A 16,492-nucleotide genomic window follows, 5' to 3' on the forward strand; every position below is an offset into this window, starting at 1 on the left:
TTACCTTGTTTTCCGCTTGTACGATACAATTTAAGTCAATGGCAGGTCATTGACGCAGTGAGAGAACACATCGAGAACAACAAATGCAAAAACGGAAAATGACATAGTAACCGCATCGTACACAACAACAGTAAAAACACCAATATAATAAAAAGGAAAGAGAAAATCCAAAGAAATAATAATAACACACGGTGTAAAATAAAAAATAAAGAAATAAACATAACAAAACATTAAGCGGAAATATATATATATTTTTTTTTTGCCTCGAAAAACTCATACACATACGTTTTGCAGGCATACACACAAAACGGACATATTCAACGTACTATGCACATATATAATTTCGTACGCTTGAATTTATTTGGCTCATTTAATTATGCATGCTTACACATACAGATATATATATATATATACACACACATACACACATACATGTATATATATATATATATATATATATATGCATATAGTTACACGTTTATATTACGTATGTCGTCACGGTCGTTGGAAATGATGTTGATGTCGGTATTTGGACGGTTTACTCCTGATATGCGATTGCAATTTAAACGATTAACTTTTACCCAACAAGCACAGCGACTTATTAAATTTCGGTAAAAATAATCTTTAGAATACTAAAATTGCCTAAACGCATTGCTATGCATGCATGGAGCAAAATGTTCGTGTCATGCAAGCATGAAATACATGAATCGCTTATATACGCTCCGAGCGTGCACTTGCACTTATGAGCGCTTGCTTTTTTCTTACTCATGTTTGCGTTACTCTTCCAAGAATTTGTGGTTTTGCCACGCGAAAAAACAAATTTTCGAATTGTGAGCGCATGCAAAGAATAAGAAACAGTGTCACAGAAATTAAGATAGTTATATTCAACTCGCACCAAATCCTTTAGATCCATCACCTTCACTTAAAAAGAAAAAAGCAAAGGAAATTGAGCTTTGACACTCGATAATATTATGTAAACATGGTTGATGTTTTCCTTTCCACTTTTGTGCAGTGCAGCCTTTTGTGCACAATTCGGATATTTTAAATTTAAACTTTTTTCTCCGTCCCAGCGATTTTCATTTGTTCTCACTCATATGGCCATACATGGATATAGATCTTGTTTGAAAAGGTTTCCTTTCTGTTCTACTTTATTTGCATGGTTTAATAATCAAATTGGACTCAGCTATGCACTGTTACAATTTTTGTTCCTGATATAAATGCAAAGTTTTTTTCGATTTTTCTGATCTAATACTAGGTTTCGCATAAATTCTTATTCGTTGCACAAACTTAACTTAACTTAAGATTTTACATTGTGTTCATTGTTCAAGCCATGAACACGAACATTTTTGTTTCTTTTGGCCTCCTTGCCCTGCCCTGCCCGGTCCGGCCCGGCCTGGCCCTTTTCTGGCATTGCCAGTTCATAAAGATCACAAACTGAAGTATAAAAAAAAGATGTGGCATCACAAAATGGATCAAATTGAAGATAAATTATTAATATATTATTTTAATATTAGTTTGGGGAAAAAGAAATCCATTATTTTTTCGGTAGATGGCTGCACTGATAGATTTCTCGTAAAGTATCGATCAAACAATTTCCGATACTGTACATTTACATACTGTACATTTCGCAGTAAAATAAAATTCTTTTGCTGTTTCTTGTTTGGTGTATTCAGTTGTGAGTTACAGCGTGTTAAAAATGGAAGTGGAACAAAGAGAAAATTCGGTACATTTTACAGTTTTTCTTTGACAAACGCGAAAATGCAAGCCAGGCGGCTAAAATTGTGAATGGTGTTTATGGTTCCGATACTGTAACAGCCAATTATGTGCAATTTTGGTTTCGTAGATTTTGTTCAGGAATTTTTGATGTTAAAGATGCACCTCGCATAGGTAGGCCGGTCGGCGAAAATGTCGATAAAATCGGAGAAATGATCGAAGTTGACCGGCATGTTAGTAGTCGTGACATCGCCCAGGAGCTAAAAATCGACCATAAAACAGTTTTAAACCATTTACACAAAGCTGGATTCAAAAAGAAGCTCGATGTTCGGGTGCCACACCAATTAACAGAAAAAAACATGATGGATCGAATTTCCATCTGCGAAGCCTTGGCCAAACGGAATGAGATAGACCCATTTCTTAAACGGATGGTGACTGGAGATGAGAAATGGATCACATACGATAACCCTGTGCGAAAACGATCGTGGTCAAAGAGCGGTGAAGCACCTCAAACGGCCAGGAAGGTTTTGCTATGCATTTGGTGGGACTGGAAGGGGATTATTTATTATGAGTTGCTTCCATATGGCCGAACGCTAAATTCTGATCTCTACTGTCAACAACTGGACCGTTTGAAGATAGCGATTGACCAGAAACGACCAGAATTGGCCAACAGGAGAGGTGTCGTGTTCCACCAGGACAACGCTAGGCCACACACATCTTGGTTGGGAAGTTTTAATGCATCCGCCATACAGTCCGGACTTGGCACCAAGCGATTATCATCTTTTTCTTGCATTGCAAAATTTCTTTAATGATAAAAAATTGGAATCTAGGGAGGATTGTGAAAATCGACTACTAGAGTTTTTTGCAAATAGAGACCAGGACTTCTATGAGAGAGGCATTTTGAAGTTACCTTGAAAATGGCAACAAATCATACAACAAAACGATGCACATTAGACCCAAATCGGACAATCCGAAGCATGTTAAATAAAGTTCTGAAGTTCATATAAAAATAATGGATTTCTTTTTCCCCAAACTAAGAGCCTTCATCCCTACACTAATATTTTAGTCATCTTTTCTTTTATATTTTCTTCTAATTTTGAAAATAATTATAATCTTTAACAATATTTGTATTTAAAAACAAGTAAGAATCTATAGTCGGTTAAGGCCGACCTTTAAATACCCTACATCACATTGTCTAACACAATTCTTATTTTTGTTCTATAACATGTGCGCAGTTCTGGGGAAGCGGACCCAAACCGCAGCCTAATATATAATACCAGTTTAATTCTTAGATAAGACAGAATCCAGAAATAGGCGTAGATTGTCCAAATTGTGTAGAGTTCATTTTTGTATGAAATTGTTATAATATTATGAGTCAATTTCCATCACCACTTGTTAGAACTTAGACTTTTCTGCTCTACAAAGGATTGATTTTCGTGAAAATCGTTTTTGGCGTAGAATCCAAAAAATAGGCCGAGATGGTCCAAATTTGGCACAGTTAATTTTTCTATATTAAATTATGATATAATTTTTATCGTAAATCATTGAAAATTATATCCTCTTACCATATGACCTTCAGTTTTCACCAAGTTTCATACCGATTTAGAGTGCCGACATACTATTACTTAGCCACTTTTGCCGAGAAATTTTGGAAAGTACAATTTTTTTCAATGTAAGGACTTTTCAGAATAGGGCATTATATGGGGAGTGGTCGAAAAAGTGGACCAATTCAAACCATTTCCAATAGCGTTCGTCCTTGGGCAAAAACACGTCACTGTACCGAATTTCGTCAAAATATATCAAAAATTGCGCTAATTTCTAGGAACTGACCGACATGCCCAAATCAACTCCGAATTCGATAATAATCAAGATTGGATTTAGTGTTTCTTTTTTTTTTTCTTTGTTTTTGTAATTAACAAGACAAGATGCTTGGGAGACAGCCGCTATACGTGTAGGGGCGGCGGTGGTCAGGTTATACGATTATAGGTGCAGTGGGATGGAAGATAGGACTAATATTTGTACATGATCGCCTTCTAAAAATAGAAAGATCATGCACGCTGGAAAAGACCACTGCTGGGCTAATACAGTTTTTATTTATTTATTCAGTTATTTAAACTTGGAATTCAGTTAAAATCGATTAAGAGCCGAACTCTTTGAAATAAATCCTTTGCTTATTATTACGACAAAGGCGCATCCGCAGCAGAGTGAGATCCGAGGTAGCATTGAACCTCTAAGGCGCTTCAAATATGCAAAAGCTTGGCGAGCGTTAATAGTGCATTTATTCAGTCCTCGTTCCTACGATTTTTATTAATATAGATAAATATTGCCTTTCGATAATGTTCCTATTATTGTGGTTGATATTGTTGCGCTTGTGTTATAAATGCTGTTTTCATTATTGTTCTTGTTCTTGTTGGTGCTTATGACACTATTTTTTTCATAATTGCTACCGTTGTTTTTGTTTTTGTCGCAACCGTTTCCGGTTTTTGTTGGTGTTGCTATTGTCGTTATTGTTTTTTTTTTTTGTTCATACTATCTCTGTTGTGATATTGTCGTTGTATTCTTTTTACTTGCTTTGTTGCTATTGTTATTGTTAGTGTTATTGGCTTTGTTGTTTAATTTATTGTTGCTGTTTAGGCTATGCAGATTACGATTACGATTCTATCCGATTTCTTGATGCAGTTGCTGGGACTTTTACTTTCATACGCTTGATCGCTCCTAGTTTTCATGTGATTTACACCCAAAACCAGTCCCGCCTACATTGTTCTCTTCGGTTTACCTCCTCTTTTGTTTCAATATAATGCTATGACATTCACTTTAAATTGCGCGGACATATCGAATATAAGAAATTATCCTTTAATAAATTGATAGCACTGTGAGAGACATTTGTGTCAAATAGCACATCGTAAACATCATTAATTTTTCAGCGGTGCTTGGCTTTGTACAACACAAAATGTATCCTCTCCTATTATTACAATATGTGTGAGTATATGATTTCTGATTATCCATAAATCGTTCGTGAGATGCAACATTTCGGGAGATGAGATGTGGATCTACGCAAATGACCCGAAAGCAACTGATCAATCGAGCGAATGTCGTGCAAAGACCGAAAAAAGCGCTCCAAAATCACTCAAAAGTCCGGGTGACTTTAATAGTTTTCTTCGATTGTAGGGGCGTGGCGCACTATGAATTCTTTCTCTTTCGAGCCAAACTATTAACAAGGAGAATATTATTTGAATTTGAGGAGGTGACGAAACAGTTTTGGAGTAATAAATGGGTTTAAAAGAGAAAAAAAAATTGTTTTGAATTTTTGGAAAGAATTTTATTCAAAAACTTTTGATTTTTATTATTATTATTATTTATTTTTATTATTCATTATTATTATCATCCATTAAAACCCATGTTTTCATTCAATAGACAAATAAACTGAGTGTCTCCGTAACAACGACTCTCTACCCCAAGCATTAATTTACAGACCGTTATAAATTCAATCCTTCATCCGTCAATCAACATATAATTTCAAAATATCACTCACTCTTGCCCACTTCCATGTCTGCCTTCCCGCCTCCTTATGATAATTGATTGCTTCTGTTAGCCTTACCATCACTTGAGAATCATAGATTTATCCTCGATATTGTCTTTTTAATTAAGTTAGTTAATGGTTAAATAAACCTTAACGTACCTAATCGCTTCTCTACGAACTTTATCTTCATTAAGCTTAGTGAATGTAAATATAATTATGAGCTGTTCAATCCGTTCAGAGTTGTTTGCAGAAACCGAACTGGTGTTATTTACTGTACCGGTTGCCAAGCGTTTGCATATTTGCAATAGCTTGGGGGTTCACTTGCAACTTGGATCTGTACTTGTTGTGGGTGTGTCTCTGTCCTAGTTGTATATATGTTTCTTTTCTCTTTCGTTTTTCTTTCTTTTTTATTTATTTTATTTATACATGAATTATCCTCTTTTCTTTACTAATCCTTATACAGTTGTATTCACTTTTAATAATAATTACTATAAGATTTACTTGTAAGAGGCTGTTAATTTAATTGAACTGAGCTTCACATGTAAGTAAATAAATAAACAGCCAAGCGCAAGAAAATCAAAATGTAAAAATTTTCTAATCCTTGGCTTGATATGTTTACATACACCAAAATTTAAAATGAATGGATTGGTTAAGAACTTAACATCTGTCATTGCCTAGAATTAAACATCAACATGGAATACTCTGCCCGCTCATTATAGTACTAAATCTAAGCTTCAAAAACTGGCTTTAAACTTTTTAAAAGAAACTATACAAGAACATGATGGTGGCCATGATTCCGTTGAAGATTCCATTTGCAGTTTAAAATTGGTGAAAATGAAACTTGCTAATAGCGTTGAATTTGGTGATGCAGTTCTCACACAAAAGAAACGCGTGCATGATATTATTCGAGCGGCTAGTGAAGATGCTGTCAAGAATAATCTTTTCGCTCATGCAAACGTACGGGACAAACGAACCGCGATCACAACATCCAAATCACTACCTAAGGCGGTCCAAGAACTTCTGAAACAATCTGATAAAGCTCAAGGCAATAATCCCAACAAGTCCGTGATAATGTTTGAATTAGTGTCTCAACAAGGAAGCGGTTCGAAAAACAAATGAAATTTCCCTAGAAAATACTCTGACACTTACTAACTTATACGTAACTGCCGAACAGTTGCTGCCCACCAGCATGGATAATACGTGTGAATAAGCTAATGTCTAATATCTAATGTGGTTAATAGTCATTTGTAGAATATATTGGTGTGTTTAGTAGTCATTTGTAGATGGTATTTTGATCATAATTCATGCAAGTGTGGTTAGTAGTCATTTGTAGATGGTATTTTGATCATAATTCATGCATAATCAAAACAGCTGATTGGAATGTGTTGCGTAAATGTTGCTAGCGAAATGTTTCATCTTATATAATATATACAATGTTTTTGCATAATGTAATATATGCGTATGTGTGGTTGAACGTGAATTTAGTCATAACAAGCTGGGTTCGATTCCGCGCAGACTCGTCCGAAATTTATTTTTGTTTAAATGGCATTTTGGCAAAGTTGAATATTGACGAAAATGTACAAATTGATAATAATTTTATATATGTATATATTATTTAAAATGTTATAGATGTCTTGTTTAAAGCAAAATATATAATATAACAATAACAGTTAGAGGAAAAATTTGCAAATGTTCCCCATTTCAGTTCTTTACTCTCCCCCCTACGATCTTTAATGTCGTTTGTTTATATCGGATGCCTTGGATTTGTACTTAATAATTTTGCTGTCCCACCTTATACATATATAATATTTTCGTTATATGTTATTTTACATTTTAAATGGGATATACATGGATACTAACTATTTGTGTTAATAAAATTTTTTGAATAAAATTTTTTCCTATTATCTCGATATATAAGCCACAGTTGTCATTGGCATAGTCCACTCAAACTCAACATTAAAAAAAAAATAATAATTTAGTGCGTGAAGAATGATGAATTCCAATAACTTGAATTTGAATAGGATATCGTTAGTTGACTTAGCAAGTTGACTAGCAAGTTCCCCACTGTAAAATCCCGGCGTAGACTTTTTGTGAAAATCGCCTTCCTGGGTAACAATGATGACATTGCACTTTATGACACCATTTGCCAACAATTAAAGATAATTTCACAAATTTACATTTTTTTCTACTTTATTCTGTCATCAGTTACAGTGCTAGGCCAGTTTTCCCATAAAGTTTCTCTGAAGGTTCATAGCATATTTGCAGTTTTGATATTTCTTAAATATGAGTGCCTGAGCGTATCACACTGTTGGAAAATATCGGTTCTTAAGACGTGAGCAAGTGTGGTGTGACAAACGATTACGACACGATGACATCAGTTGTTCAAGGTCTGCTAGTGGGTTATCAGGAAGCTTTTCTTTATAAACAGAGGATTAAAAATCTCTGAAGATTTCAGCAAGCGGTTAAAAGCTGGACTTAATATTTTTATACCCACCACGGTAAGATGGCGGTATGCTCATTTTAGTTTTTTCTACAATGTATGTAACATATGTAATTCTGACTTGATATAGCCATGTCTGTCCGTCTATGTGTCTGTGTGGTGTGTGTTGTTGGCACTCTCCTGATCGCAAAAATGAAATATTCGACGTCAAGTTTGGTAGAAACATTATAAATTTCTGCACGCACACTGGTATTGACAATCAAAATCAAAATTGGTCAATAAAGGAACGCGCAGAGGAGCGTAAATTGAACGCAACTCAGTCTTTTTTAAGAAAAATTTGTGGATTTTTGCAGGTTACCGAGAAATTATTAATGTTAGAAGATTACAATTTTTCACATTTACTTTACGAAACACTCTACTCTTTAGGTACACAAATGGAACCAATCGGCCATGCCCACACAATGTTAAGAGAAATTAAAATTTTTTTTTCTTACCTTTTTAAGATTTTATGCTCATTTTTCATAAAGCAAACAAGACAGAATATTTAAAATTATTTTGTATACTCCTTAAATCAAGACATATTATCTGCCTAAAAATAGGTTAATTTTAAAATAAATATCGTAGACATCGCGATTAATGTTTTCCTTATAATATCAGCGATATGGATGCCAAGTAAAAGAACTTGGAGCGTAGAATACGAAAAGTATAGTGGTGGGTGTACGAGATTCGGCTACTGCCGAGTATAACTTTCTTACTTGTTGAATTTATTGTTGAGGTTTGTGACTATCCCAAGTTTACAAGATCTCTTATTAAAACTTCCAGCAGGTAGATTTGCTTTGAAACTGTATTATATTCTTAGCTAAGCCTATTCTCGGATCGACAATATATTTTCTTTAAATCTCTTTATGACCTGTCCTTGACTTCAAAAAGAATTTTTTATATTTCCGGAGATAGGCATATTTCCGCTTCGCATCTCGATTGTGCCAGAGACCCGCATAAATATGCATGATCAACGTGAAGCTCTGGACTGATTAAGTCATACCTGTCTGCCTGGTGTGTTCCTCACACTCTCCTGGTCGCAAAAATATCGACTTCAAATTTGATAGAAACAATGGAGATCCTTGCATGTACGTTGGTATTGAAAATGGGCTAAATTGGTCAGAGGACAAACTCGCAGTGAAACGTAAACTGAACGCAACTTCATTTTTCTCAACAAAAATTTATGAATTCTCCCTTATTACTCACAAAAATGGAAAAAGTCGGCCATGCCTACACATAATTACAAGTGATTACATTTTCCTTTTTTCACTTTGTTGAAATTTTATGCTTGTTAATCGTAATGTAAACAAAACAGAATGTTTAAGACTATTTTGTACATTCCTCAACTGAAGATATATTATCTGTTTAAAAATGCAGCGATGTGGGTAACAAATGAAAGGACTTTTAGCGTAGAATGCGACCAGCAAAGTGTAAAGTATTTCGTACTTTACCGTCCGTATGGATACCAAATAAAAGAGCTTGAAGAGAATAATGCGAAAAGCGAAATATGTTAAATCTAAATTAATTATCGTCATACACGGTGCAATCATTTTTTTTAACAATACCTTTTAATAAAGTAAAAGGTGAAAGATAAATTTTATTGTAAATTTTACTTTTTTGGTACAATAGCATAAGCCGCCAAAGATTTTAATGGTGATGGGCATGCCAGATACGGTCCCAGCCAAAAATAACATTCTAGTTTATTTCTACATAATTCGAAAAAAAGACATAACTTATGTATAAGATTTTATGTTTATATATAGCTTATATGGATAAATAAATAAATGTAAGCTATAAACAACTTCTGTACAAGACGCGGCACTCCTTTCTAACTGCGAGACTGTGAGGAGCGTCGTGATAGGATTTGTTATAAAAACACGTGGTCCGATTAAGGTTAGAATAACCTCTTGTTGAAAGATCCTTGTATGTAGAAAAGTTCAAGTAATAAACATTGAATAAATAGCATACAAGAAAGTTGATTAACGCTTATTTCAATAACCTATTTCGTTTCCACATTTCATTTAATATCCTTTAAAAATATTCTCCATCTACTCCACTCCATTTACGGTGTTTATATTGGATTTCCATGCAATCTATGCAAAACTATTGGAAAATTTTCACTTATCAGATAATCGTCCTTGAAGATAATCACCAAATTTACTTCAAATTCTATTAAAGGCAAATATATAAAGTAGAACTATTACAATAGGGAAAAACATTTTTACAAAGGCCTAAGCTTACCTATCTTAAAGTTTTTTGTTATTAAAGTTGGGCAAGTAAATAAACGGGGTAGTATCATATAAAGAGGAATGTCCAACTTAGGACAAACGTTGCCATCCGCAATTTGTATAGTTTCAATTTCGGTAGCATCTTTGGCGTAGCCCTCTTCACTTCCGCAAGTCTCTATGCGCAACAATTGCAATTCTATAGATTTAATGGCAGCTTCCGTGTGTTGCACGGTCAATTGCCCTTTTAGAGGTTGCGTCAAGCAGAATTCGGTACGTTCCAACTTGCCCGTTATTAAAAATCTTGGCATTGTTATACGCTCCTTCATATTTTTTTGTAAACTATCTGGACTGATACTAAAATGCACTTCCTTGTTAGTTAGTTTCACTGCCTCAGATGGAGATCTTTTATATTGTATGCAGAACTGCTGTATTTTATGCAATGATTTCGCCAAGAAACTGCGCTTAACATCGCAACGCAATTGATAGTTAATATAAATAAAAATACCATGATAGGTCTCATAAAGTATACGTGGTTCTTTCTTACACGCTAGCGGGAATTCGAAATGAAATTCTGACACCCCGGCAAATAGTTTACCAGGAGCTGACAATTCATAAGTGGAGTTTAGAATCGTTATGGGTTTTAACGAATTATAGAAAGCTGCCTCCATTAAGCCAACTGATTTGCTATTACTAAGATGAAGATTTACCATACCCTCCAAAGTTAAGACAATACCATCGTGTTTTGTTTCAACGGGGCACTGAAATTGAACACAGCCCGTCAAAAGTTCCTAAACGGAAATATATTTATCAATTTTCTTAATAAAGTATTGTATAATATAAAACTTACTCCCTCATAATAAATTTTATTTTCCCGTTTTAATTTTATTTCGAAATTTATGCTCATTATTGTTTTGAATTGGATTACCGAATAAGTATAAGCAGAAACAGCCGCGTTTACCACTAGCAATTCATTATAAAAAGTGTAGCCAAGTTAACAGATTAGCAGCTGTTCTTAAAAACAAGATTACGCTTTCGAAAATTCACAAATTTTCTTTAACTGGCTTAGAGGAAGTTCGAAAAATGCCTCGCAATCCTAATGCTGAACGTGACAATCCATGTCTTAAGGTAGTAGTCTGAAATTTATAATCATAATAATGAAATTTATAAAAAATTCTCTACAGGAACAAGAATTGTCTTATAAATGTTTAAGCAAGCATAACTACGAAAGAGGACCCTGTGAAATTTATTTTGCTAATTATAAAAATTGCAAAGAATTTTGGGTAAATTACCTTAGTACAATTTTGTATAATTTAATAATGGGTTTAATAATTTAAAAGGGCCGTGTAAAGTCCGAACGTCGGGCAAAAGGAATTGAACCATACTTACCGCCCGTAGAGGAGAGGGCTGCCATTAAAGAAGAACATATAAAAAGTAACTCGCGAAAGTAGAAAACACATCAATTTTTTAGCTTGTTTCAAATTTGTAAATAAATAAATTTTAATATATATCGTTTAAACGTGTACAGCAGACGCACTGTTTATTTTTAAATTAAGTAGAACTTCCTGGAGCATAGAACATGATAATTCAAATTCTATGGATTCCTTAACGTCGTCCACAATTAATAACTTCAAGGAATTTAAACGATATAAACATGATAAACCGCGATACGTGCACTTTGTTCCAGATATATCCAATACTTCTATTTTATCAAATTGCGAACCGGAAACGCGGTCTAGGCACCAATCATCGAATGTGCCAACATTGTGAAAAGATAGAAACTTTAAATGTTGCAGCCATCTTATATTGTCCAAACCCTCGTAATACAGCGTCATATTGTCACATTTTAAGCCTTCCACTTTAAATTGAGGATCAAATTTGGAAGGTAAATTAAATTCGCCATCTTCATTGGCTCGAATCCAACCAGGCATATTAAGAAATTTTACTGCCCCTCTACGGTATAAAACGAAATGAGCTGACGCTAAATCACTGCCCAAAATATTATGTCTTTCTGGGACGAATTGTTGCATATACCGCTCTTGTTTTTCCTTTTTGTTCTTCTTAGCTAATAGCCATGAGCTTATGTCCATAGGTTTTTGCATCATTACTATATAATCTGACGTTTGATCATCATTCCCAAAGAGCTTCAATTTACTTTCGAACCCATCAACTTGGGGAGGAGTTTTACGCCAACTCAACGCCTGTTTATCCGCTTCGAATTCTTCACGTATACGTTTTAAAAAGGGAGATCGTTCTTTATTGGGATCCCCAGCTAATTCTCGTTGGCACAAGATTAAAGTGCGTTTTAAAACACGCGTTGTACACTTCCGCGATATATTCAACATAATTTCAAGAATTTTACCGAAATGAAAAACTTTGTTTCCACTAAAATAACAATGAAAAACAGCTGCTGCGAAATTGCTCTACGTATATACGTATATACAAATGTTACCAAGTCGTTTTTCTTTAATTAGGAAAAAAGGTGGAAAAACCAATTTAACACTTTATTTTATCCAAAACTATATATTTTTTACAGATTTTATTATATTTTCTCATATAATTTCATGTATTGTCCATCTATAGTAACACATATTAAAGAATTGAAATGAAGAGTTGACTTTAGTCTTCTAAAATTTGATAATAAAGTTTTTAAATTATATTTGTTTATTTCATTAAGCATTAATTTGTCATAATTGTAAGCTCAAAATTATATTATATGAATGATATTAATTCAGGGATGTGTAAACTGATTTTAAGAACATCCACGAGACTTACGAACTAAATAAAAACAATTTTGATAAAAATTGTTAAAGAAAGAAAAAAGGAAGTGAAAATATTTAAAAATCTCTTAAAATTTCAACTTAAAACCTGGAGCCATAGCCAATTGTCTTTGATCTACGCTAGCGTTTAGTACGAAACCGGTATTAGCAGATGTTTTTTTGTTGCCTGTAATAATACCAGAGATAATCTTACCTCCGCTACCACTTGCTGCTAAATCATCTTTACCGAGTTGCTTGAACTGTGATCCGCCTGATGGTGGCTTCGGAGAAGCCAACGCTTTGCGTGCGCCTAACTCGCTTTTGGCTGGCCAGGTGGGAAACATGGAGGGATCTATTGGTATCGGCAATTCCTTAAAGTAGACATGTTTTAAGGCAGATTCAGCAGTGAAACGTTGCCGAGGATCATAGGTCAGTAAACCTTGTAGAAAACCTACACCGTTATCACTTGTCCTCTGACCCAGATATTTACGTAAACTGGACACCGGATATTCAGCAAATTGTGAATTTTTGCTAATCATATTTTTAACTGCTGGCAAATTATTATATCCTGGCCATATCTTTTCATTAGGAGTGCCAAGTAACTGAAAATAACCCATATTGTTTTGTTTTCAAAATGTGTGTATATATATATATATATATATATATATATATATATTAAGAAATGTATAATATACCTTAAAGATTCTATTAAGTTGATCAACTTCAGACTTCCCGGGAAATAGCGGTGCCATCTGTAAAAATTCGGCAAATATACACCCCACTGACCATACATCTATTGGTGTTGAATATTCTGTGGAACAGAGTAGCAATTCTGGAGCACGATAGTACAAGGTAACAACCACGGACGTGTACTCTTTTAATGGTGAGCCATATTCACGAGCCAAACCGAAATCACCAACTTTCAAAATGCCTTTGTGTGAAAGCAAAAGGTTCGACGTCTTGAGATCGCGATGCAATATCCAGTTGTCGTGTAGGTGAGCCACTGCTTTTAGCAATTGTTGCGTTAGACATTTTATTTCTGCCGGTAAAAATGATTGTTTTCTTTCCTTCATAGTTTCCATGAGTGATTTCAAATCGTGTTCTACATAATCCATAACTATGTAAATTTTATCCATATTAGAACCTACCACAATTTCTCGTACAGTAACAATATTTGGATGTTGTCCTTTAAGTAACGTATTGATTTCTCTAAGTGAAGTTATAGGGAAGCCCTCCTTTTCCTTTTCCATCTTAAGACGTTTCAAAGCGACGATTTCGTGTGTACGCTTATCTTTGGCCCTATATACCACGCCATAAGTACCCTCCTCAATACGATTCAAGCATTGAAACTCTTCAACTGATCGACAACCTTGTATACCGGGATAATAGTTAGGCAATGGTTTTCCTTTATCATCTAAGGCGGGTAAATCAGTTTCTAGCTTTAACTCATTGCTTCGTTTTTCGTTGAGCTTTGCCGTTTGTTCCCGTCGAAAATTTTCTTTCATATCACGCTCTTCGCTTCGCGATCGAGAACGTGATCTTGACCGACTATGACTGTGAGACGATCTTGAGGGAGACCGAGATGGACTCAAAGAATGTATACTCCGTGACCTACTGTGTTCCGTAGAAGTGCGAGAACGAGAATGTGATCGTGAAGAGACGGACCTAGAATTAGGAGAATGTGAGGATCTTGACCTAGAGCGACCAGCTGTACGAGAATGACTACGTGACCCCGAACGACTGAGTGAAAGTGTCAAAGAATGTGAGCGTGAAGATCTTCCGTGGCGTTTATTCTCGTCATCGTCATCCTCATCATCTTCGTCAGAATGTGGTTTAAAAACTTGCTTTTTCTTCCTCTTCGCATCTCGCTTTTTTTGCTTTGGTGATTTTGACAACTCACCTATGGAAAGAGGACTATTAGGTAGAGAAATATCGACTTCGCTTTCATCGCTGTCTTTCTTCTTTTTGCTAATTACAGTTCCTCTTTTATAACTACGTTCACTTTCCGTAGCACTCTCACTAACGCTGTTATCTTCTTCATCATCAGAGCTACTATCCGAAGCAGTACCATCCTCCCCATGCCGATTGTCCCCTTCATTTTCTTCTTCTTCTTCCTCTTCTTCTTCCTCCTCCTCCTCCTCCTCCTCCTCTTCCTCATCGCCATCGCTGTCCTTTGACTTTTTGGAACGTTTTCGTTTAGTTCTGTCTTCCCCCTCATCGGATTTTTTACGTTTAATAATATGCAAGCCGGCAGTCACGCTGGCGGCCACAGCGGTGGGACTCAAAGCGTCGACTGCGGTACCTCGCTCGCGTAGAATTTCTCTACGAGCTTCCAATTCCTTACGAGCAATTTCTTTGCGCTTCTGTTTCTCTTGCTCAGCGGTCAGAAATTTCGCTCTACGAGCCATTAATTCTGGATCCTCGACGGCGCGACGCTTTTCTGGTGCTTCTATTAATTTAGATGACGTTATTTCCTCAAGAGATGAAGCACGTTTTTCATGTTTCTCCTTATGGCGTTTATGTTTCTTACGCTGAGTATGACGCGGATGTTCGCCCTCTGGGCTATCAAAGACTTCAATGATATTCTGTTCCTTGACTTTTTCTCGGCGGGTTTTGTGATGTTCACTTTTAGAGGTAGATCTCTGGTCATGACCACGTTCTTCATAAGATCTGTTATTACGTTCATAAAACTCAATGCTATCATCTTTCACATATTTGTGGCGTTTACTTAACAATCGAGAGCGCAAATCTTGCTCAAGACTCTCAGGATCTTTTGCATGGTCATAATTATATTTTGTACGCCGTTCTACATCTACATCCTGATGATGTTTTCCCCCACCATAGGATTGTTGTGTGTGTTGATGCTGTTGCACATGATGATGCTGACGTTGAACATGATAATCGGCGGGCGGTTGATGATGGTAATCTTGTCTCCTTTCATAATAATCTTGGCGGTGACGGACATTTACTGAAGCATGATGTTGATATTGTTGGTACGATTCTTGGTGATGATAGGCAGCACTACCGATATGATGACTTCGACGCTCGTAATGTTTCGCATGATAACGTTTTTCGAATTCGCGACCATCACCTTCGTAGCTACCGCTTTGCCTTTGATGGTGATGATAGCGCGGCTCTCTCTCCTCCCTCTTTTGCACATCACGGCGATCAATATCACTACGTCGTTCATTTCTACCGTCCCGATTATAGTCTTTCTCGCGTTCCTTGGCTTCGCCACCACCTCCATCTGAAAGCCGTTCCCGGTGTTTACGTTCTTTGGAATGTTTCTTATCTTTGCCAGATTTCTCTTTGCGCCTGCCACCCGTCGCATCTCTAATAACATTGGCCTGTGGTGGTTTTATATCCAACGAGTCGGTATCATCATCATCACTAAATTTAAAAGAAATTAAACGAAAATTGTTTTGGTTTTTGTAAAAAACACATTAAAACGCAAAAAAAGAAAAGAGGAAAAGGAAGAATAACACTCTAAAATTGGACTGCTTTTATTTGAGCTTGAAGTTGAGTGCCTTTAATATTCCCGCAGTTTCTTTATTCTCTCTTTCCGCTTAAGCGCTTCTTACATTCCTCATTTCATAAAGTTCGAGTATCACGTCCAGTTTACGGCAAGTATTGCACAGTGCGTACTTGATTTTTGTTTAAATCCATCATCTCCAGCTTTTTAATGGCCAATTTACGTTTAAACATTTTAAAAAATTCGACCCATAGATTTCTTTGAAAAATGATTAGAAATAGATAGATTTAGGCGGAATATTTTGCAGTTAAAAATTTTACCGAG

At 35.5% G+C, this 16,492-nt stretch overlaps 4 protein-coding genes across 5 annotated transcripts in view; 1 reads left to right on the forward strand and 3 right to left on the reverse strand.

Annotated features, from left to right (window-relative positions):
• Positions 1-9,396: 9,396 nt before the first annotated feature.
• LOC119631418 (vacuolar protein sorting-associated protein 26C) lies at positions 9,397-10,861 on the reverse strand. Its single transcript, XM_038023597.1, has 3 exons — positions 10,788-10,861; positions 9,954-10,728; positions 9,397-9,881 (listed from the first exon to the last, which is right to left on the reverse strand). The coding sequence occupies exons 1-3, from the start codon at positions 10,842-10,844 to the stop codon at positions 9,784-9,786; spliced, it is 930 nt and encodes a 309-aa protein (XP_037879525.1). The 5' UTR covers positions 10,845-10,861; the 3' UTR covers positions 9,397-9,783.
• A 159-nt stretch (positions 10,862-11,020) lies between these two features.
• Positions 11,021-11,388, forward strand: LOC119631420 (coiled-coil-helix-coiled-coil-helix domain-containing protein 7). The gene is made up of 3 exons (XM_038023599.1): positions 11,021-11,065; positions 11,122-11,220; positions 11,278-11,388. The coding sequence occupies exons 1-3, from the start codon at positions 11,021-11,023 to the stop codon at positions 11,386-11,388; spliced, it is 255 nt and encodes an 84-aa protein (XP_037879527.1).
• A 48-nt stretch (positions 11,389-11,436) lies between these two features.
• Positions 11,437-12,326, reverse strand: LOC119631419 (distal membrane-arm assembly complex protein 2). Its single transcript, XM_038023598.1, has one exon. It carries the CDS (start codon positions 12,280-12,282, stop codon positions 11,452-11,454), a length of 831 nt encoding a protein of 276 aa, XP_037879526.1. The 5' UTR covers positions 12,283-12,326; the 3' UTR covers positions 11,437-11,451.
• Positions 12,327-12,575: 249 nt separating this feature from the next.
• Positions 12,576-16,492, reverse strand: part of LOC119631321 (serine/threonine-protein kinase PITSLRE) — a 10,197-nt gene continuing 6,280 nt past the window's right edge. Inside the window, exons 2-3 of one of the 2 annotated variants that reach the window (XM_038023426.1) lie at positions 13,392-16,086; positions 12,576-13,298 (exon numbers count right to left, since the gene is read on the reverse strand). In XM_038023426.1, the coding sequence (XP_037879354.1) occupies positions 12,786-13,298; positions 13,392-16,086 (3,208 nt within the window). In that variant the 3' untranslated portion in view covers positions 12,576-12,785. Of the gene's footprint in view, positions 13,299-13,391; positions 16,087-16,492 lie in introns of those variants that run through there. The other variant, XR_005246648.1, reaches the window with a different exon arrangement.

This window comes from Glossina fuscipes, unplaced genomic scaffold (assembly GCF_014805625.2).
Source record: "Glossina fuscipes isolate IAEA_lab_2018 unplaced genomic scaffold, Yale_Gfus_2 1, whole genome shotgun sequence".
NCBI lineage: Eukaryota > Metazoa > Arthropoda > Insecta > Diptera > Glossinidae > Glossina > Glossina fuscipes.

What these genes read in the sequence shown, in the direction of transcription:
- LOC119631418 (XM_038023597.1), bottom strand. Translation starts at nt 10,844, where the DNA reads ATGAGCATAAATTTCGAAATAAAATTAAAACGGGAAAATAAAATTTAT. An exon ending in ATAAAATTTATTATGAGGGA is followed by an intron (nt 10,729 to 10,787) that starts GTAAGTTTTATA and finishes ATTTCCGTTTAG; the next exon opens with GAACTTTTGACGGGCTGTGT. An exon ending in AACAAAAAACTTTAAGATAG is followed by an intron (nt 9,882 to 9,953) that starts GTAAGCTTAGGC and finishes TGCCTTTAATAG; the next exon opens with AATTTGAAGTAAATTTGGTG.
- LOC119631420 (XM_038023599.1), top strand. Translation starts at nt 11,021, where the DNA reads ATGCCTCGCAATCCTAATGCTGAACGTGACAATCCATGTCTTAAG. An exon ending in GTGACAATCCATGTCTTAAG is followed by an intron (nt 11,066 to 11,121) that starts GTAGTAGTCTGA and finishes AATTCTCTACAG; the next exon opens with GAACAAGAATTGTCTTATAA. An exon ending in AAAATTGCAAAGAATTTTGG is followed by an intron (nt 11,221 to 11,277) that starts GTAAATTACCTT and finishes ATAATTTAAAAG; the next exon opens with GGCCGTGTAAAGTCCGAACG.
- LOC119631419 (XM_038023598.1), bottom strand. Translation starts at nt 12,282, where the DNA reads ATGTTGAATATATCGCGGAAGTGTACAACGCGTGTTTTAAAACGCACT.